Here is a 21,882-nt window from a genome sequence, read left to right as displayed (position 1 = left end):
GGGGCCAAAGTAGGTGCAGAGCAATACCAGCCACACACAAAGCAGAGGTTTCTACACCTGCAACTATCCATGTTCAATCTGCCCAAGGGCATGATAGCAGGCACATGCATTCAAAGGGAGCACGGAGCAGGACCACAAGGTGCATGACCTAAGAAGAGAGGGTGTGGCCTAGAGAAAACCCCAAAGAGGGGCCAGATTCTTCCCCCACCAACCTCAGGCCTGAGATGCCCTCCCCTGCTTCCAACCCCTCTCAGTGGCTAGATAGGGCCCTACTTTCCACCTCTCCACAGTAACTTTTGGCAAACCTCATTTCCCATGATCCTAGCAGGAACTTCGGCACCCCAATAAAATGGGGAAGGGGGAGTCAGAGAGAGGGGGGGGCCTGACCCTGCAAACCCTCCACTCTCAGCCCCTTCCCCTGTCAGGGAATCTCAGGGGAGGGGTGGGTGCCTCAGCCTGAAACTGCAGCGTGAGGTTATGCAACGGCCCCAGCACTGAGGCAAGGAGTGCACAACATCGACCGGAAACCACAGGGCCCCACGCCTCCCCACAAAGCAGAAACCAGGTGCAACACAGCTCAGGGGACGAGGAGGGGCGGGTGAAGGACTCTGAATAGTAAGGCTGCTCCTTTCTGAGGCTGCCGCTGGGCAATCTTGGAGAGCAGGGCCTCTGGCACAGGAACCTCTCCTCCAGCATCACTAACTGGCGTTATGGTGCACCAAAGTGTGGCTCCATGCCGCTCCTTTTGCAGAGACAGCCACGGCGCCCAGACACATTAACAAGCCGGTGAAAGAGATGCTATGCCTTCCAGTTAAACTTTCCCATACAGTGGTACCTCGGGTTAAGTACTTATTTCGTTCCGGAGGTCCGTTCTTAACCTGAAACTGTTCTTAACCTGAAGCACCACTTTAGCTAATGGGGCCTCCTCCTGCTGCTGCACCACCGGAGCACGATTTCTGTTCTCATCCTGAAGCAAAGTTCTTAACCCAAGGTACTATTTCTGGGTTAGCGGAGTCTGTAACCTGAAGCGTATGTAACCTGAAGCATATGTAACCCAAGGTACTACTGTATAGTTCCCAGCATTCGTTAGCAGCAGGGTGGGGAGAGAAAGAAAAAAATGCTTCCCTATAAAGCAGGGGTGCCCAAACATTTTTCAAAGAGGGTTGTGAAAGGAAAGTGACTGGTAAAGTGAGATGGGCAGATCCACACCATATATTTAATAATAATAATAATAATAATAATAATAATTTATACCCCGCCCATCTGGTTGGGCTTACCCAGCCACTCTGGGTGACTTCCAAAAAAATATTAAAATACTGTAATACATCAAACATTAAAAGGTTCCCTAAACACATGACTTCCCCCAAGGAATCCTGGGAACTGTAGTTTTTCTAAGGATGCTGGGAATTGTAGTTCTGTGGGGGGGAATCAGGCTGAGTGCACATTAGATAACCAGTGTTGTTCAATCTCTCTGCAAACAGATCAGGCTGATTGCTCATTAAGCAAGTGTCTGGAAGCGGTCCACATCTCCCCATATCTCCCAGGACTACAGCAGTTGGCATGATATCATTAACTTTAGTTTTACCCTTCCTTTGTTCCACTTCATTGGCTACTACTGGAAAGTCGGCAGGAGCTTTTGAGCGAAATGATGTCACAGGTCTGCATTACAGAAAGGTTATCAGCACAAACGGAAAGGAGAGGTGGATTTGGTACCGTTGCATGTTTAAAACGTGAAGTATTTGCTTCCAAGTGGGTTCCCCAACCCCCATTTTAATGTTGTGAAGCTGCTCTATGAGCAGAAGAGTGGCGTCCAAATAATAAATTGACGTGATCGACTGGTGTCATGGCAATAGGAGTGCCTGATGCTACGTTTCCCTACAGCAGACATGGCGATCGCCAGAGTTTAACGACTATTGCCAGAGTTTAACGGTTTCAAAACCGTCTCAGTAGGATAAAGCTAGCCTGTCAGATCATTCAGATTAACACTGAAACATTTCTGAATATTGTCGTTCTTATTAAAAACAGCACACCACATCACCTTTGTTCAGAAACTGCTGTTTTCCTAAGTGTTAGAAGAAAAAGAAGAGTACAGATTTCTAAGGAGAGTTTGCCCCCGATGAGATGCATGCGGGTCAAACAATTGAGCTAGAACGGACTTTCAGAGTCTTTTCATATCACTGCTTTTCAAATTCCAAATGTACTTGTGGCTGCGATTCAGAATCTTTTGGACACCCAAGTACTTTGAGAGAGAAAAGGGCACATTGCACATTCAAACTCTCCAGCCGCAGGGCTTATCCACACTTAACTTTGCTCCGTATTTCTAGATTTCCCAGGTCCCGGTCCAAGCAGTGTTTTTTATCCCAATGCTTTGCTTGGGAAATCACATGTTTTACCACTGATTTTACCCCTGAAAATCACATGTTTTACCCACCGAGTTTTCCGTGGGTTGCCATTTGCAACATTTACTGCCATTCAGCAGTAAAATATGGGAAAAGGCCAGGACTAAGAAAAAACAACTGCTCAGAAACAGACCTTTCAAGCCTAAACCTGTGCCTAGAAAGTGTGGCACAAAGGGAAGTGTGGATGAGTCTGCAGTCTAATATCTTAAATTCTGAAACCAACTCTTCTGGGGTGGGTGGTGGTGGAATTTAGACTATGTTTTTTTCCTTTCCACCTTCTCCCAAACACAGTAAAATTGGTGTCGTCTTCCAGCCTTTGCTGGACAAGGTTCAAGGGAGGTGCAATCCAAAGTTACTTTGCTGACAATCAACACCCACCAAGAGCATTCACATACCAGAAATTTAGATTTGCACAATTAAAAGGGATTAAAGCACTCCTGAGCGGCAAATCCACTAGAGAGAGAGAGAGAGAGAGAGAGAGAGAACGCGCAAAAAACAGACTTTTGCAGTTAGGAAAGTCATGAAAAACTATTGATTAACAGGATGATGCATAACTGTCCCGCAAGAAATCAGGATGAATGGCCGTCATCATGGAACTTACCTGCAAACAAATGCTCAGTCAGGACTAGGCATCGTCAAACCTCTGTGTAAGCTTTATGAAAGAAAATCAGGATAGCTACTCAATAAACATCTTGTCTACTTTCTGTTCTAACTTGGGGAGAGGCACTTTCCATAACAGAATGGCATGGCTGAGAATAATATCAGACCTATGTTCTATGGCCTGGACCTAGATTCACATCAAGAGTCAAATTAAGCTAGTGAGAGGGGATATACATTTTAAAATACGTGTGAACATATATCAAACCCTCCAAGTGTCCCTATTTTCCAGGGACGTCCCCGATTTAGAGAAGCTGTCCCGGTTTCTGATTTGATTCCGGAATGTCCCACTTTTCCTTAGGATGCCCCTATTTTCATTGGAGAAATGTTGGAGGGTATGGAGTTACCTGACCCCTGAGCTGTCTGAAGGCAAACCTGTATAGGAAAGGGGTTTTTTAATGCTGAATGTTTTATTATGTTTTTATATATGTTGGAAGCTGCCCAGAGTGGCTGGGGCAACCCAGTAAGATGTGTGGGGTATAAATAGTAAAATTATAATAATGGAATGGGACGTCCTTATTTTCACCAGAGAAATGGTGGAGGGCATGCAGACATGTGTTAGCTCACGCTGAGGTCTGGAACTACAGAGGAATTGGCGTGGTTGCTTATTTTCTACCCAGGCCCTAAGTCAGGGCTGGGGATCATGTGACCCTCCAACTATTGCTGCACTACAACTCCTATCAGCCCTGACCATTACCTATGCTGGATGGGGAATACGGTCATTTGAATGCAGCAACACCTGGATGGCTCTCTATACCTGCCCTAGCCTTTGAAGTACCGTATTTTTTGCTCTATAAGACTCACTTTTTCCCTCCGAAAAAGTAAGGAGAAATGTGTGTGCGTCTTATGGAGCGACTGCAGTCTGTGCAGCTATCACAGAAGCCAGAACAGCAAGAGGGATTGCTGCTTTCACTGTGCAGCGATCCCTCTTGCTGTTCTGGCTTCTGAGATTCAGAATATTTTTTTTCTTGTTTTCCTCCTCCAAAAACTAGGTGCGTCTTGTAGAGTGAAAAATACAGTAGCTTGTAATGTGCTTTAGTTAAGCTTGTACTGATAGCATATCCTTAAGGCTGGCTAGAAACTAGGTTGCTTCCGAATACATACAGCACCTTTGAAAAGGCTGTAGCTCAGTGGCACAGCATATTCTCTGCTGCCAGCAGGTCCCAGGTTCAGTCGGCAGCATCTCCACATAGGGTTGGGAATATCCCCTGCCTGAAACCCTGGAGATCCGCTGCCAGCCAGTGTAGGCAGTACTGAGCTAGATGGACCAAGCGTCTGACTCAGAGTCAGGCTATGTTCCTATCAAAATTTGGCCCGTTCTCTTACTGATTCTACAGCGGTGGGATGTTAGTGCTCCAGGTGTGTGCACCAGGCTTCTTTGGGAAGGACTGTGGCTCAGGGCCAGAGCCCCTGCTTTGCATGCAGACGGTCCCACATTCAGTCCCCAGCACCTCCACGTAGGGCAGAGGGAGATTTCTGGCAGGGACCTTGGAGAGCTGCTGCCAGTCAGTGCAGGCAATATTGAGCTGGATGGCTGAATCGTCTGACTCCATATAAAACAGTCTCCTGTGTTCCAATCCAAGAAACTAAGTTCGAACATGAGTTTGTGCATCTCTGCTTTTAGAGAAGAAACCGTCTTCCTGGTTTTTGTTGGGAGCTTCCCTCTTGGTCCTTCTTGCAATAAACAAATAATCGTCGAAACGGCCTTTCTGAAAATCTGGCAGTCCTGTTGTAGAAAGAGGTCTTCTTTTCCTCTTCGCATGCTGTGTTTCCCCGCCAATGAAATCTCCCATTTCTTTCTGCCTCCGTTCTCCCGACTTCTTGTCCCGCTTTGCAATTTGAACAGAGAGAGAGAGAGAGAGAGAGAGAGAGAAGGCTCTCAAACCAATTGATGCTATTAAAAAAAAAAAGTTTCAGAGCTTGCAAGCTTGGTCACACCAATAGGAAACCAGCCCTAGCGGCTTGTGTGACTTCACTTCCCAAAATTAGACACACACACACACATACACACACACACACACCCGAGCCCTGTTCATCCGGCCCCCTGTGCAAGATCAGCCCCTGCCAATGCAACTGAGCCAAGCGCCCATGGAACTCTAGGCGGGAAGCAGCAGGTACAGGCAGGCGTGCCATGGATTGCACCATCAAGGTAAGTTCTGGAGATGTTCCTCCATCTTCGTCAGCAGCTGTCTCCCTGGCCCCCTTCTCTGTCTCAGGCTTGCACCAAGCTGGTCTCTGGTTCAGTTCCTCTCTCTCTCTCTCTCTCTTTCTCATACACACCCGGCTCCAGAAACAGGGGCCCCCTCCGCTCTTTCCTTCTGGTACAAAAAAATTTCCTCTTCCTTCCCTTTCGCGGCGGTTGATGTCTCTGAGCTTTTAAAAAACCCAAACCAAACCACCACAAGAGACGCCTTGAGCTCTGAATGGGAGAGTTCCCTTCTACTGCACGGCCTGACCGGCCGAGAGATAGAAGATGGGGGTGAAATGGGGGACCCCCCACAAAAAACTGTCATGCGTGGAGACAGTCCTCTCCGCCATATCATCATGGTGACAGCAGGAAGAGGATATTCCTACAGGGGTGCCTGTACTGGCCTGCCAAACCCCAAGAATTTCAGGGATGGAGTCCAAGTTTTGGGGTGCTTCAGCCTCCCCCCCAAAAAAACTGGAGGTACTCCTCTTCATAAAAGGTCAGTTCATTTTTCCTTTTGCATTTCAGGTGTTATCAGCTTGTACACTGGTTTGCCTTTCCCGACTTTACCTTTCTCCGTGATCTTTTAATTTTTAAATTTTCCTTTCAACCGCATATTCACGCAGGTCCATGGATGCTTTTAGGGCTTTGCAAATTCTTTCTCTAAGCATCCACTTCCATTCACAACCCTGTCACATTAAGATGTGCTTTTGTCCACCATGGGTGTGTTCTTGGCAAAACCGGCGGATCTTTTGATTTGGTTTGAACCCTTTCAGGTTGTTTGAGACTGAATGTGCATGGCTTGTGTTTCTCCAACCACCCAAAAGGCATGTATTTAAAAGAGGAGAGAGAGAAATGAAGCTCTTGAAAGATTTGTAGTCATTTTTGGTTTGGCATTGCTGTCTCTATTGGTGAGGGGGACATTCTGTGTTTGGGCTGGGTTGTAGATTAGTACCGGACTGCTCTAGTTTTCAAAAACAAGGAACACTGAGCCATTTTTGTTAGGGCTGGAACCTGGCAGGGTGGAAGTAAGATTGGGCACCTCTTGAACTTGGACCCAGACTCTGACAAGGTCAGCACCGGCAGTTTCCCTTTGACATTATTCACTGCTTTGTGTTGTTGAGACAGTTTCAGCAAATATTCAGTTAGTACGCCGCCACCCTGCCTCTTCCAGGTTAAAGAGGCCACTGAGCCTGATGTCTTGCTTTACAAAACCCTGGAGCCAATGGCGCTGACTTTGCATCTGTCCCAAGAGCCCTCTGGGAATGTTGTAGTTTGAAATGCAAGTTAATTTACATGTCTTGAGTAGAGGCATCTCACTCCTCTTCTAAGGCGACTATCTTTGCGATGTTTGATGAGAGTTCCGTAGGAAACAATCTGTGGCCATTGAAAGGGTGGATCTATTTTGGGGTTTTTTAAAAAGCTTAGGGTACAATTTTATTTTTTAGGATTTTAAATGGTGTCGCTAACTGACCAGGGAGGGGAAAAAAGAGGACCCAATTCCTTGCTCCTGTTTCTTGATTGGCTGAAGCAAGCAGGAAATAAAAGTGTTCACCTGCTAAGGTCTCTGGATCAAGCTGCTGTTAAGAGGCACAGAGAAAGAATGGCCTCAGGGATCATCTATTAAATATGAAATGTTTTCAAACAGGGAAAGTATAAGCACTGGTGCCAAGGGAGCATTTTCAGGTAGAGTCCTAGTGGTAGGCCAGAATATTTGGTAAAGAGCACGATTCATGGGTCAAGCTCACAACTTGTTTTCCCTTTTACTGACTCTGCCCCTGTGCTTTTAGAAGCATCTTGACCTACACAAAACCACGGGGGAAATTCTGCATGCTTAATTTGCCTATGCCAAACTTCAGTTAAACAAAGCAGTGGGAAACCTGTGGCTCTCCATACAGTTGATGGACTCCAACTCCCATCAGCCCCGGGGCCAGGGATGATGGGGGTTGTAGTCCAGCAACACCTTGAGGTCCTACAGGTAGAAATGGCGACACCTGTATAGCTATCACCTAGAAACCGAAACTTCTGCTAAACCATGGGTTCACTAGTCAAGCTGCTATGTCTTCGCTTTACTCCCTCTTCGCTTTCTTCCAGATTTTGGGAGACTAATATTTGGCTGGTTTCTTTGTTTATTTTATGATGACATTTATGTCTCAACTTTCCATCAAATAGCTCAAGCTGGTGTATGTGGTTCCCCATTTAAAGCTCACAAGAACCCTGTGAGGTAGGTTAGGCCTTGAGAAAGACTGGCCCAAGGTCACTCAGTGTGCTGGGTAGGGATTTGAACAGCTCTTGGTGTGACGCTCTAATCACTTTGCCATGCTAGATCTCTCAGGCTGCCTTCAACAGGTGTATGTCAGGCAGAAATCCAACAGGAGAAGCTTTCTCCTCACATGGAGGGATAGGGAAAGGCTGCATTTATTGGATGAAGCCCGTGATGCAGCTGTTAAAAAAGTCCCAGGGACCAGTATAGGGGGAAGTAAGGCAGCCAGGCTGGAGGGCAGTTGTCCCATATTAATTAAGAATGAGTGCTAGGGTGCGATCTGGTGTATATAACACCCCAAAGCCTGTCTAGATCACTGTCTCCTATAACAGAGGTGATAAAGGATAGAGATGCACACACTTTTGCTTCTCGCTACCCAGAAAGAAACAAAGGAACCTTGGATCCCTGCTGGGTACGCACCACACATTTAAAGCCCTTTGCTCCTCTGACAAAATCCTGGGAACAATAGCTTACCCCTCACAGAGCTACAATTCCCAGCAGCCTTAACAAACTACCGGTACACCCGAAACAGACTACATTTTGCGGGGGGGGGGGGGGGAGCCATGTGCTTTAAATGTATGGCAGACAAGGGTTCCCAATTTTAATTTATTTCAACTATACCACAGACGGCCAGTTCACGCTGGTCCGTTGGCAACCTTTAGCAAGCTGCTATGCTATGCTTGATTTGGAGTGGGAAGGTACAACAGTTCTCTTTTATCATTCTAGATCAGATCTTTAAAAAGCAAAAACAAACCCACAACCTGTTAACTTGGGGGGGGGGGCAGGGCACTGCCAGAGGAGCATGTTGCTGTTTATGTGGTAAGGATCCCAGCGGGTTCAGCATGTGTACATTTACCCGATATAAGAGAAAACAATAGCTGGGGGAAGGGAGGCCTAGAAGTAACAGCACCCCCTCTCCTCCAATATTCGGGATTTCGGTAGCCAAACAGGAAGCTGTGCCTCCACCGCTCCCCCCTGCCCTCCAGCTCCATCCTTTATTACAGAAGATAGGAGAGCTATTTAAAGCCCCCCTGGCTTGCAGGGCAGTTCTGAGCCTCGGGTCCCCATCAGGCAGGCCTTATCAGCAACAGCAGAGGCTTCCGGCTTTGCGGCCTCAGACTTCCTGCCTTTGCTTCCTGTGTTAGCTGTCCCACCAGCAACATCGAGCTACCATGATTGTCACACACACCCTTACACCCCACCCCCTGCCTGCCTGCCTGCCCGCCCCGCAATCGCCACCATCATCACAACCACACCAGCCAGACCGCCTCACGTTTCAACGACACACGCTGGTTTTTGTGCAGCGCAGAATCTAGGCTTGCTGTTTCTACACTTTGACAACACTGCTAGGAGTTTGAGGGTGCCAGAAACCCCTCTAAAGCCTAGATCAGGGGTTCCCAAACTGTGGTCCGGCAGTCCACAAACTTTTATTCAGGTAGTCTGTGGTGTCTCCGTAAAAAAGACAATTAAAAGTCACACAGCGTTTACTCCAGCACATTACAGTTGCTGCAGCAGGCAGATAAACTGTAACTGGCCCACGAAGACCCTCGGCAATTTCCAAGTGATCTCGGGTGGGGTGGGGAGTTTGGGAACTATTGCCCTAGATCCAGCAAGTGTTAAAATCCAATCAAGTCTCTCTAGCTTTCTGAACGCCTGGATCCAGCAAGTTTTATAAGCCAGGCTAGTTTCCTGTGTTGAGGCGATTGCCTAGGTGATGGGCAATTAGGAGAACAACGGATTAAGGGGCTTGGTGTGAGACAACAACAGACAAAAGCCAGAGTCTGGAATAGAGTTTTGGGGGCTGTGATGTCAACTACAAGTAGAGCAGCACGCTGTAGAAAGAATCAGAGAGCAATGTTTGATTTCTGTTTGAATCCAAGGCTGCGGCAGTGGGAGAAGCAAGACTCTTTGGGGGTGTTCATGCTGTGAACCCTTCCAGCTCAGGCTGTATGTGTAAATAGGCCATATATCCTGAAGGCACCACGGTCCCCGCTGCGCCTCAGTCCCGGGACCCCTGAAATGTCGCACCGCTCGGAGATTGGGGTTTTCGTGCAACAACAGTGAGAGAGATGGACCAATGGTTCTGACACAACACAAGGGAGCTTTCTGTGTTCCTAGTCTTACACACACACACACACTTGCAGCACCACCTACAAGTTTTTGGCCATGCCTTGCCTGGGCACACCTCCCTAAGTGAGTCTACCTCCTAGTTACATCAGGTCCAGGGAGCTATTATCCATGGGGCACCTGTGGGGTTGTGGGCTCTCGGCGGATGCCCCACCATGCTGGGCCTTGGCGCCAGTCCTACACATGCATACCTCACAAGTCTCCACCTCCTCCAGGGCTGGTTCTAGGTTTTGGAATACCCCTGGGCAAGATGCTCTCAATGTCCCCCTAACCTCCTGCAGTGCAGCCGCCATCCCCTCGCCTCTCCCTCTGAGCCCAGTTCACACACCCCGGCCAAAAGGAAATCACAAGGCATGCAGAGAGGCGATTGCTGCTCCTCTTCACCCCTCTCATTGCTGGCTTGCTTGGAGAGAACAGCTAAACGTGCAGCAACAGTGAGCATTGAGAGCAGCAGGGCATTCCAGGGATTGGGAACATGGTCCTCAGCAAGTGCCCGGCAATGCCAATCTAGCCCACCCCACCCCCCAATATTATCTGGTTATTTGTTCTGCAACTGGGCTGCTGTTCATCACCATCGGTTCTGGCAACTGCAGCTTTACTAAGATTTGCCCAGGGTTTCATGGGTTTGGGTGTTTAGACAGGTTGGGGTTCTTGTTTTTTCCATGTAAAAATCAGATTTTTTAAAAAGAGAAAAACCAATTTGCCACTGATATTATGCTTTTTGCCATGAAGGGGGGTGGGGAGGGGAGACAGGCTCTGATCCCTTGGGATCAGATAAAAAATTAAAAACAATTGGAAAGTTGCTTATTCTAAGAGGGTGGGGAACTTCAGGCCTGGGAGCTATATTATTATTATTATTATTATTATTATTATTATTATTATTATTATTATTAAATTTATATGCCCATCTGACTGGGTTGCCGCTGCCACTCTGGATGGCTTCCAACAAATTGAAAACATTAAGCACAGTAAAACATCAAATATTCAAAACTACCCTATACAGGGCTGCCTTCAGATGTCTTCTAAAAGTCAGATATAGTAGTTGTTTATTTCCTTGACATCTGATGGCCCTCCCAACCTCTTTGTTTGGCCCTTGGGACTCTCCTCAGGCCCTCACCAGCCCTGCCTTGCACCCTTCTTGAGTGTTTTTGCCTGGCTGGAATTTGTCGAACTCTGACAATGCCTTTTGCTTGCCTGGATGGAAGATTGAGCGGGTGGGTGTGGGTGTAGAAATTACTTTACCATACAAATATTATATTTAAATTAATTGCTCTGCCCACTTTTCCCTCTGGCCCTGCCCACCTCTGCCACATGGCACCCCCCACTCCACCCAAAGCTGCCCCCCCAAAGGAAATATGGGCCGAATAAGGTTCCCACCCCCCGTAATCTAGGATATTGGATAAATATGTAAAGGTTGCTAAGCAACCAACGCCCTTCTTTCTTCTTCCCTGAACCCGGCAATCGTACAAATCCCTGCGAGGCTGAGCTGCTGTTGTGACAACAGAGGGGCCAGCCGCAATTGTTTCCTCCTCCTGCCCACTGAAGCACCCTTTAGAAATGGTGGCCTACAAATTAAAGCAACTTTTCTCAGCCTGTGGCCTTCAGGATGTTTTGGACTACAACTCTCCTAGCCGCTGTGGCTGATGGGAGTTTGCAGCCCAAGTTCGCCTCTGGACTGTCACTACTGTGCAAGAGGGATTCAATTGCTAAACAGAAGTTTTAGCTCATTTACAGAGGGTTAGAGTGCTCTGGCAACACAACCCACCCTTTTTTTAAAAGCCATACTTTTTTGACAAGGAAAAGCGCCCAAAAGTATTGGACAGCAGTCATTGGATGGGAAGATGTCGAAGCGCCATGTAAACAAATAACCTCCCCGTGGAAAAAAATTCAAGCAACTGCTCAAGGGAGAGCGGGCATTGTTCAACTTTGTGCAAGCAGATCAGGGTGAATGCTCAGTAAACCAGGTTGGCAAAGGCAGTCCTTGCTGATGGCAACACCACCTCAGATGCAAGACCACTTACTGTATTTTCTGGCGTATAAGACTACTTTTTAACCCAGGAAAATCTTCTCAAAAGTCGGGGGTTGTCTTATACGCCAGCTACAGCAACAGCTCCTGCAGCAACTCCCCACCAAAGGATAAAAGGACAGCAAATTAAATTAGAGGACACCAAGCTCTCTAGATGAAGCAGAAATACGCTTGAAAATTGGCCCCAGAACCCCCCGGCCACTGGGAAGTGGAGCGGATTTCCAAGCCGGACTGGAGACTGTTTTTTAAAAAATATATATTTGGTGTGCGTTGGAAGAGGGGTAGCCTTATACGGCGAGTATATCCCAAACGCTATATTTTAACTGGAAAAGTTGGGGGGTCGTCTTATACACCCAGTCGTCTTATACGCCGGAAAATACGGTAATTTGCTTTGGCTCCTAGACTTCACCTCCTCATTTGCTCTTTACCTCAGTCAACACTGTGGCCCCATCTGCATTAACTTGTTGTTTGAATTATTGAAGGAGAGATTACAAGTCAATGGAAAAATAGAGACCGGGCTTTCTTTCCAAAAGTCGGGGCCTCACCTGAAATAGAGGCATTGACATGACAATATGTTATCTGAAGAAGTGTGCATGCACACGAAAGCTCATACCAATAACAAACTTAGTTGGTCTCTAAGGTGCTACTGGAAGGAATTTTTTTATTTTGTTTCGACTATGGCAGACCAGCACGGCTACCTACCTGTAACTATGACAATATGTGTTGATGGGCCATCTCAGAGGAGTCTTGGACCTGGGCAGAGAGAAGGTTGCCAGGGTAACTGGGCAACAGGGAAACAAAGTCTTTAACAAGGTGTGCTGGAAAGAAGAAAGGAGAAAAAAGACTGAGAAACAACTTAGCAAGCAAAGAGAGATGCCTTTGACTGCAGTGCTGCACCCCTGTGGGGGACAAGTCCTTCTTTAAATGACCTTGCTGTAAGATCTGGACTCCCTCTATGCAGGCTGGAGGTGTACATATGTGAATAAATCACATTTCTTAAAGCTGTGATAGGCTATGCCGCGTCGTCAGTTCTCCAAACGATCACAAACCCTGGGTGAGCACCTGGAGTGCCCTGGAATTGTGCTATCGCTTGGCAGAGAGTAGGGGCAGTGCCAATTTTGCAACACTTTATTTAAAACAGCATCATACACTTTTAAAGTCATGGCTTTCCCCCAAAGACTCCTGGGAACTGTAGTTTGTTAAGAATGCTGAAGAGTCGCTAAGGGACCTCTAGTCCCCTCACAGAGCTACAATTCCCAGAGTTCCCTGGGAAAGGGGGTTGATCGTTAAACCAGTCTGGGAACTGTAGCTCTGTGAAGGGAATTGTAGTCTCCTAAACAACTCTCATCACCCTTAACAAACTACAGCTCCCATGGTTCTTTGGGGGAAGCTATGGCTATTTAAAGTGGTATTATGGTGCCTTAAATGTATGGTGTGCTTGTGGCTAAAGACAGCAGGCATACGGGATTTGGCTGAGGGTAAAGTGAGTTTGGTGGAGTATTGCTCCATTTACATTAATGGGCCAGCCTCCATTGGCTGCAGTAGTTTGGTCCACAGTCTCTAAATGTTATTTTTCATTCTAGTTGCTTTGCGCTCTCCGTGTGTGTGTGTGTGTGTGTGTGTTTTGCTGCGTTTTAGCAATCTTTGTCTAATCTTAGCTCATCAGTTCTTCAGAGTTAGGATCCTTATCTTACACTGACTATCTTTCAAAAAGCAGCTGACTAATCAATTGCACTCCTTTCAGCAATTGTAAAAAGAGATACAATATGAGGAAGGGCCGTAGCTCAGTGGGAGAGCATCTGCTTTGCAGGCAAATTATCTCTGGTTCAGCCCCCAGTGTCTCCTGGCAGGGATGGGATAGTTCTTGGTCTCAAACCCTGGAGAGCTGCTGCCAGCCAGTGCAGACAATATTGGATGGCCCCAATTCCTTGGTCATCTCAGGCCAGAAGACTGCAGGGCAGCGAGGCAGGCTGCAAACCATGAGAATCCCTAATCTGTTTGATTGCCCAGTGTCAGGAACACACACTCTAGATCCCCCCGGAAAAACCTGGAGAAAAATTATATAGACCACAGCAACTCCCCTTTCCTGATCCTCAAGTCTGCCCTGATGCGGCCCTGAGTATCGAGGTGGGCACAGCTGGGTGAGACCAACTCCACCCTGTTCATCATCCACCAAGGGATCAGGGATACAAATCAGATTGGCCTCCCCACCCATAATCAGATCATAGGTGAGGGGGTCTTACTCAGAGTCAACCTGGCATTTAGCAACAGCAGCCGTAGACCCAAGGGTTCCTCTCCTCCCAGACAAAACTCCCTTCCCTAGGTGAAAACTAACAACACCTACGACAGCAATAAAAACCCCACAAATTAAAAACAGTTAAAACAACTAAAGTGATTAAAAACAGGTTAAGACAGTGGCTGCCTTCAGTCTGCATACAATATGTAGCTGATTACTTTCTCCCATTTGACATTGTGTTTCCTTTGCATTGAAATGAACAGGGTAGAATAACGTAACGACAGTGTAATTTTTGTAATTAATTGCAGAACTTACATACTTTTGCTACAGAGGACGGTGAGACGAATAACATGGATTTTAGCAGAAGGCAAATTGCAGCAGAAGAGAAACAGTTACACATATCAAACATGTAGGGCCAAGTAAAACAATTATTTCTTAAGCAGCTGTCTCATTCAGTATAAGGAGGCACAGGTGACAAAGAGGTCTTGCACCTTGAGGGAGTATCAGGAGAAGGGGGAATGTCACCTGGTGTGGCCTGCCATGCAAGCTACAGCTGCTAAAATTATATCCTCTACACAATTATTAAAAGTGCACACATCCCTTTTTTGCATCTGAGTACCATGGTGGGACGTGGGTGGAGCTGTGGTCTAAACCACTGAGCCTCTTGGGCTTGCTAATCAGAAGGTTGGCAGTTCGAATCCCCGCGACGGTCCCAGCTCTTGCTAACCTAGCAGTTCGAAAGTACGCCAAAAAAGTGCAAGTAGATAAATAGGTACTGCTTCAGCAGGAAGGTAAATGGTTTTTCCATGCGCTGCTCTGGCTTCACCAGAAGCGGCTTAGTCAGGCTGACTACATGACCCGGAAAAACTCTTTGCGGACACACGCTGGCTCCATTGGCCTGTAAAGCGAGGTGAGTGCCGCAACCCCAGAGTCGTCTGTGACTGGACTTACCGTAACTGTCAGGGGCCCTTTACCTTTCCACCATGGTGGTGGGGGAGATTTTCATTGGGATTAGAGTGGGAAATTAAAGCCCCTTTCCCATGTCACAGCCCTGATCCACTTCTGTTCCCTTTACCATTTATTTGAGTCTCTTTGTGTCAAAAGACACACAGTGTAATTATCTAGTGGACAGAAGTCTTTGATGGTCAGCTTGCTTGGTTTTCTCATCAAACCAGGCCAGGATGATTGACAGTAACCTGGAAAAACACCAGTCCATTCTGCTTCAGTACTTTTAACAGAAGTTGTGATTTGTAGAACTGAGCGTGTGAAGCTGTTCAGGCATGGAAATGAAACACTGAATGGTGGTGGTTCATTGTTGCAGAGTGAATTATTTAAGGGACAGGCGCATCAGGGTCTGGCTCAAAACTGGCCACTTGACATATTAGGCAAGTGTTTGGTGTGTCTATATATTGCTTCATTTCATGGGAAGATTCTGCACTCCATTCCTGTATTGCTTTTCTTGTACGTTCTGTCCTCCATTTCTCCCTTTCCGCATTCTAGTTTAAATAGAAGAGTTTCTAAAATTAAATTCTAAGGTAATGCATAAGAGGACACAGATACCTGCACTGTTAATTTGTGTAAAAAAAAAAAGGAGAGTTCAGCAGGCATAGTATGTCCTGGGCTTATCTTTTCTACATAACTGTTAAAGGTGCAGGAGTACCTGCCTTTCCATCCAAATACCTTATCCCAAATCGTACTTTTCTGGAAACAGGGTGGATGGATGCAAAGGAAGGCATAGTTGCATAGAATAGAGGCAGGCATAGGCAAACCTGGCCCTCCAGATGTTTTGGGACTACAACTCTCACGATCCCTAGCTAACAGGACCAGTGGTCAGGGATGATGGGAATTGTAGTCCCAAAACATCTGGAGGGTCGAGTTTGCCTTTGCCTGGAATAGAGAATGTCAGCAGGTGTAGCTGAAATGTTCATGCAAGGCACATCTGATGAAATTCTCTCTTCTATGCAACTATTAAAAGTACTGCAGAGGAGCTTTCTTTTCTGAAACTAGGTCATGCTCGGTTTGTGTCAGTTCCTCCAATTCGTTCCCCCTTCCAGATCACCAGAGTGCCTATCTGCAGGGATCAAATACTGCAAGCAAAGGACGAAACAAGAATGAAAGCGCAACCTTTACAGGGTCGTCCTATGCACAGCTGTAGCGAGGTTATTTTTGTAGAGTGTTTCGGCAACACACAGGCACTCCTGTGTCTTCATGCAACTTTATGTGCTGTCCTGCCCAGTCTGCTTTTTCAGTTTGATCCGTAGTCACGATAGTCAGTGAAGATACGCATTCGTGAAACTCAGCACCGAAAGAATCTTGATGCAATCGTGCACAGAAGTACACCAAGATGGTTAAAATAGAAAAAACAAGAAGCCGAGGTAGTGCAGATGGCCAATGGGAAACTGTAGGAAGTGAAAGCTGTGGCCAGTAGTTTGCAAACAGTACTCTGTACGATGACTGAACTTTTTTGTTGTTGTTGTTAAGGAACAACTAATTGTTGAAGGCATTTGAGAACAACAAAACAGGCAGTTTGGAACTCCCAAAACCCAGGAATAAATTGGGATGGGGACAATTTCCAAATCATCCCTAGTTTGGAGGAGCTGCTGGTTTCTTTTCCCGGAACCCTAGCTTTCAGTCTGTGTCCTGGGGGGCCCAAAGGATCTGCAGAAGCTTACCGGGGGCTCCTGACTATTATCAGTCAGTAATAGTAGCCAAACTTCTCTGCAGCTGGCCCACCACAACTCAGTTTCACAGCCGCAGGATGTGCTGCAAAGGGTTGCATTGGGTGACCCAGGGCCAAAGAGGGCAGGTTCCTCTCCATTTTACTAATTGCACAGAAAAGAAATTCCAGCAGGTATGGTTTGCATGACACCTGCTGAAATCCTCTCTGCTAGTCACTTAATTAAAGGTACAGCAGCACCTTCTCCTTGTGCCCATCTCTTTGTTCATGCTCCCAGTTTGTGCAGGACAGCATGCCCCTGAATGCTGGTCACTGGGGGGCAACAAGAGGAGAGATCTTTTGTCCTTGTGCTGTGGTGGCTGGTGCCCATTGCAGCTGATGGGGCAGAAGGCAGTGAGCCCCAGCACTACTTGGAGCCAGAGCCAACGGCAGGCAGAGCAAAGGACTTCTAGCTTTGACCCCATCTCCTCCCTCCTGAGTTACACAAAGGCAACACTGAGACTCAGGAGGAGGAGGAGGAGGAGCCGGACAGGGTGAATGGTAGAACATCTTTTGGGCATGCAGGAGGTCCCAGATTCAATCCCCACATCTGCACTTAAGGCTGGGAGAAAGTGTCTTGTCTGGAACCCCGGAGAACTGCTGCCAGGCTGTGTTAGACAATACTGCGCAAGCAGGACCAGTGTTTGACTCAGTATAACCTAAGAGTCTCATCTACAAATCTTTAATGCACAGGCAGGTGGAGACGGGAGGAAGCATTTTCTTTAGGTACTTCTCTGCTAAGCTGTTTAGGGCTTGAAAGGTAGGTGCCAGCACCTTGCCCTGGACTCAGAAGTAAATAGGCAGCCAGTATAATGATTTCAGAAGTTGTGTAATATGACTCCAGATAAGATTTATAGCAGCCTAATTTTGAATTCTTTGACACTGTGTAACAACAACAACAACAACAACAATAATAGTAACAGTCCTAGTATATTAGGATTGCCAGATTTCAAAAAGTGAAAATCCGGACACGAAAGTTGTTAAACTTTTTTTGGCAAAGTTGTTGAGCTTTGTTGGCAAAAAGACAAACGATAATATAGTTTTTGAGCTATTTTAAAGGGAAATTGCCCAAAACGACACTGCCAACATGGGTTGACATATGTCCAGGTTTTCCTAAACATTTTAGCGGTTTCCGCCCGGACACCGCTTCCGACTGCAGTCTTCTGGCTGTGTCCAGGAAATTCCAGACGTACAGGAACCCCACATAGTTAATGCTCACTGAACATCTTTCGCTTTCTGCTCCCCACTGTTATATACCTCTTGCTGGACTTCCCCAAAACTGTTCAAAACCTCTGCCTCATTCTCATCTAAGTACTGTATTCTTATAGTCTCCTCGTCTGAAATTCTCTGCCCATATCGATGGGAATTTCTGTGTGAAAACGTTAAAGTTGTTTTGCTGAATTGTCTGCTCAAGGACTCCCCTCCTTTCCCCAAACGTGACAGGAGAAAGATCTGAGAGAAACGCCAAGAGAAATATTCTGACCCATCTAGAGTTAACAGGCTACTGATTCTCTGTGTTTCTTTTCTAAGAGACACTGGTCATTCCTTAGGCAGCTCTGTACTGGGAAGTTTTTAATGTTTGATGTTTTGCTATGTTTTTTATTATGTTGAAAGCTGCCCAGAGTTGCTGGGGCAACCCAGGCAGATGGGTGGGGTAGAAATAATATGACAATATCATTATTTTTAATACTATTATTATTATCATCATTGTGAAGGACTGTCATTCCTCGTTTGGCTGTCTGTTTCTTTGCTGGAGGGGGGGGGACGGGGTTTGCTCCCATGGGTTTAATAATTTTTCTGCCTGCTGCAGCAATTGTAATATGCCGTGCTAGATGCAGTACAATTTTAAATTGTCTCTTTATTGCTTCTTTTATTTCTTGAATTGCGTTTGATTGTACTACAATTTTCATTTCATAGGAACAGAACGTAGAGCAGTATCACAGCACTTCAAACTATCTTCCCCCAAAGAATCCAAGGAACTCTAGTTTGTTAAGGATGCTGTGAGTTGGTAGGCAACCTGTGTTTCCTTCACAGATTCACTTTGATTGTGCCTTCAAGCTGGCGATGATGAAATGGCCTTACCTGCCATTTAGCATGGTACTGGAGGTCCGGCGTGGGCTTCTCATCTTCCTGAGAATGAGGCTTGTCACCCTAGTAGCCCAACGATTCCTCTATCATATGAGGGGATCGATCACAGAATCATCATCATCATCGTTTTATTTGTATGCCGCCTTTCCCTAGTTAAAACAATGCTCAAGGCGGCATACAACATGACAAGATCTACACAGTGACCAACACAACAAAAGTCATAATAAATAATACACAACGAAACGTACCCAACCAAATGGAAAACAATTTCCACATAAATCATAAAATCTAAAACTAAGAATACAGCATTAATATCAATCACAATTTAAAATGGCATAGATAAAAAACAAAAGCAATTTAAAAACAAAACAAAAACGTTATACACCTTGTGTATAAAGGTGGACATTTCAGCTCCAGCACAGCATGTTAGTAGTAGGAGCTTTGTTAACCATGATTAATATGAACCAGGATTCCTTATTAACCCAAGTTTTAACCAAATTAAAAAACAACTAGAAACAGTGGTTTTGAGGCTCAGTTTCAATGCAATGTTATTTCACATTTTGAATGACTAAATTGTACCATATAATCATAGAACTGCAGAGTTGGAAGGGTCATCTAGTCCAACCTCCTGCAATGTAGGAATCTTTTGTCCAATGTGGGTCTCGAACCTGCAACCCTGAGATTAAGAGTTTCATGCTCTACCGATGGAGAACTGAGCAAGTTCAGTGGGCATGAAATGCTACCTGACTATTGGGAACAGAATGGAGTGGGCTGTAGAAAGGCCTGGTCACCTGGCTAGAATGCTGAAGAGGAGCTTTCTACACTGCAATATTTTGTTGCAGCGTCTCCCCCCCCCCCGGCTTTAGTATAAGTGATTTTATCTGCCAGGCCCCAGCAGCTTTGCTCTGTGGGCTTGAGGCAGCAAGCATGTGTTTGCTGAAGGAGCCAGGAGAGAAGCAAACCACACAGCTCTCTTCCCCCTGCATTGGATGATACCATCTCCCCACCAGTGGTGCCTGCAGAAATGTCTGCTCAGCACCCCCAAAGACTTCTGCTTTTGGTGCATGATGGAACATGCAGCAGCACCCTGGCGCTGGGTGTTGGGAAACAGGCGCCTCATGCAAACTCTCCTGCAAGACAAATTTTGAGCCTATGAGGCCTGGCCTGTACTGTTCTGCAGGAGGGGAATGGCGTATTTCAATGTTCCCATTCTTTTAGTTTTGGCTTTTTTAAATCTCCCTGCAAGTAAAGGTTTAGCATAGCAGGAAGATAGCTGAGCTCAAACCTTTCTCCTGAATGTGCTCCCCACCTCCTGTTTTCCCCAACAGCAGGCAGGAGTTATTGGTTTTCCTTTTCCTTTTTTTTTTTCATGGGAGAACATTCAAAGACACCAGTGGCGTAGCGTGGGGGGTGCAGGGGGGGGCCGGCCGCACCGGGCGCAACATCTGGGGGGTAGGGTTAGGGGGCGCAAATCCATGGGTTAGGGGGCGCAAATTACTTGCCTTGCCCCGGGTGCTGACAACCCACGCTACGCCACTGAAAGACACTACCCCCACCCTGAAGCTTGAAGTCACACCCGCCGGAATTTTACCTCCTTGTTCTCTTGCACATGACAGGGTCTATTTATGTAGGATCGGATAATCGTTATGTTGTGGGATGGCCATCTGTCATGGAAGCTGTAGTTGAGATTCCTGCATTGCAGGGGGTTGGAAGAGATGGTCTTTGGGGCAGGGGCAGAGCAAGGTGGGTGCGGTCCTCCCCTTGTGTCACCTCTGAGGGGGGTGACAAAATGCTGTGCGGCCCTCAACGTCTGTGAGAGACTCTGTGGCTTTGGTGTGCGCTGGCTCTAACTCCCCCCCCAAAATTTGAAATGAAGTCAAACCATCTTTTCAGGCGAATAAAAAATTTAAAAATAAAATGGTGACAAGAATTTTTCTGCACTGGGTACCACCTGACCTTGCTATACCACTGCCTTGGGGGTCCCTTCCAACTCTACAATTCTATGATTGCTCTGTCCATTGAACCACACGGGCTGTTTAGACTCAGGAACCCCGAGGGAGCTGGTTTTCTTTCGTGACTGGACTTAAGAGCTCCAGCGCTGATTGCGAGCAACCTCCTCCCTCGGTTTCCTGAGCTGGGGGTGCGTCATCGCCCGGGAATTCCATTGTCGAGATAGGGCCGGGATTTGTGGAAACCTCGCTGTGCAGTCCTGGGAAAGCTCAGCCATTGACATCCCTACCTGTTGCTTTTTCCAAACCAGAACCCACCGTACAGAGCCGGCCCAATCATTAGGCAGGGTAAGGCGGCAGATACTGGAGCGGTGGGCAGCAAAGTTCTGGAGGACCAAGATCTGTGGTGCACACGACCCGCCCCCTGCACTAGGGTTGAATCAATTTGTCAACTGCACTTTCTTATCTTCCCTGGTTTAGGTTCGTTTTGCCACATTTCAATATGAGTTTCCAAATCTCTTCTTGGAAAAAATTGCAAGCAGATGATTAGTGCAAGTTTCTCCCAATGCACACATATTTGCACAGCTATTTCCCCTAACAGCATACATGGAGGGAGCCCCACCAACCTGGGACATAGAGCATCTGCTTTGCAAAAGGTCCCAGGCTCAATCCCCGGTGTACCCAGGTAGGGCTGGGCATAACCCCAGCCTGAAACCCCCCAGCTGCTGTCTGTGTAGACAATTCTGAGGTAGATGGACCACACTGGTCTGACTCAGGATCAGGCCTTTCCTATGCTTGCCCACTGGGACTTGAGAGACAGAAGTGTTTGATGTTTTGGTTTCAGTCCTGCCTAATCCCAGCCCTCTCTGTACTCAGTTTCCATTCCTTCTGGGACCAGCCCAGTGAAGTGACTCAGGCTGCAAATAGAGGTGGCCAAATGCAAAAGAAAACAGGGCTCCCGTGCCTTGAACAGTCATGCAGAAAGGATTTCAATACCTGCTGAAATTCCTGGGGCAGGAACCTTGTCCTCCCCGCTGCAAATCCTGCAGTACTTTTGGGGAGCACCGAACTTGTTATGTAGTGAAGTTTCACCCTGGGCCAGCAGGGGGATACTGTATATAGTTTTCACTCAGGTCTGTAGATAATTTTCACTCAGGTCCACGTCAGTTATTTTAGGTGGGAACTCTGGGCTGTTGTTGCTACAATGTTGACAGCCGGCTGCCTATAAAAGCA

At 46.8% G+C, this 21,882-nt stretch overlaps 1 protein-coding gene across 3 annotated transcripts in view; it reads left to right on the top strand.

Moving 5' to 3' along the window:
* Nucleotides 1-5,057: 5,057 nt before the first annotated feature.
* LOC309345826 (retroviral integration site protein Fli-1 homolog) overlaps nucleotides 5,058-21,882 on the top strand; it is a 35,014-nt gene continuing 18,189 nt past the window's right edge. For 2 of the 3 annotated variants that reach the window (XM_081869246.1, XM_081869244.1), the window contains exon 1: nucleotides 5,060-5,205. In XM_081869246.1, the coding sequence (XP_081725372.1) occupies nucleotides 5,188-5,205 (18 nt within the window). In that variant the 5' untranslated portion in view covers nucleotides 5,060-5,187. Of the gene's footprint in view, nucleotides 5,206-21,882 lie in introns of all 3 variants that reach the window. The other variant, XM_081869245.1, reaches the window with a different exon arrangement.

The sequence above is a fragment of the Podarcis erhardii genome (assembly GCF_964252035.2).
Source record: "Podarcis erhardii genome assembly, chromosome: 7".
NCBI lineage: Eukaryota > Metazoa > Chordata > Lepidosauria > Squamata > Lacertidae > Podarcis > Podarcis erhardii.
Note: the sequence above shows the minus strand (reverse complement) of the source record. Positions and strands in the feature narration are given on the sequence as shown.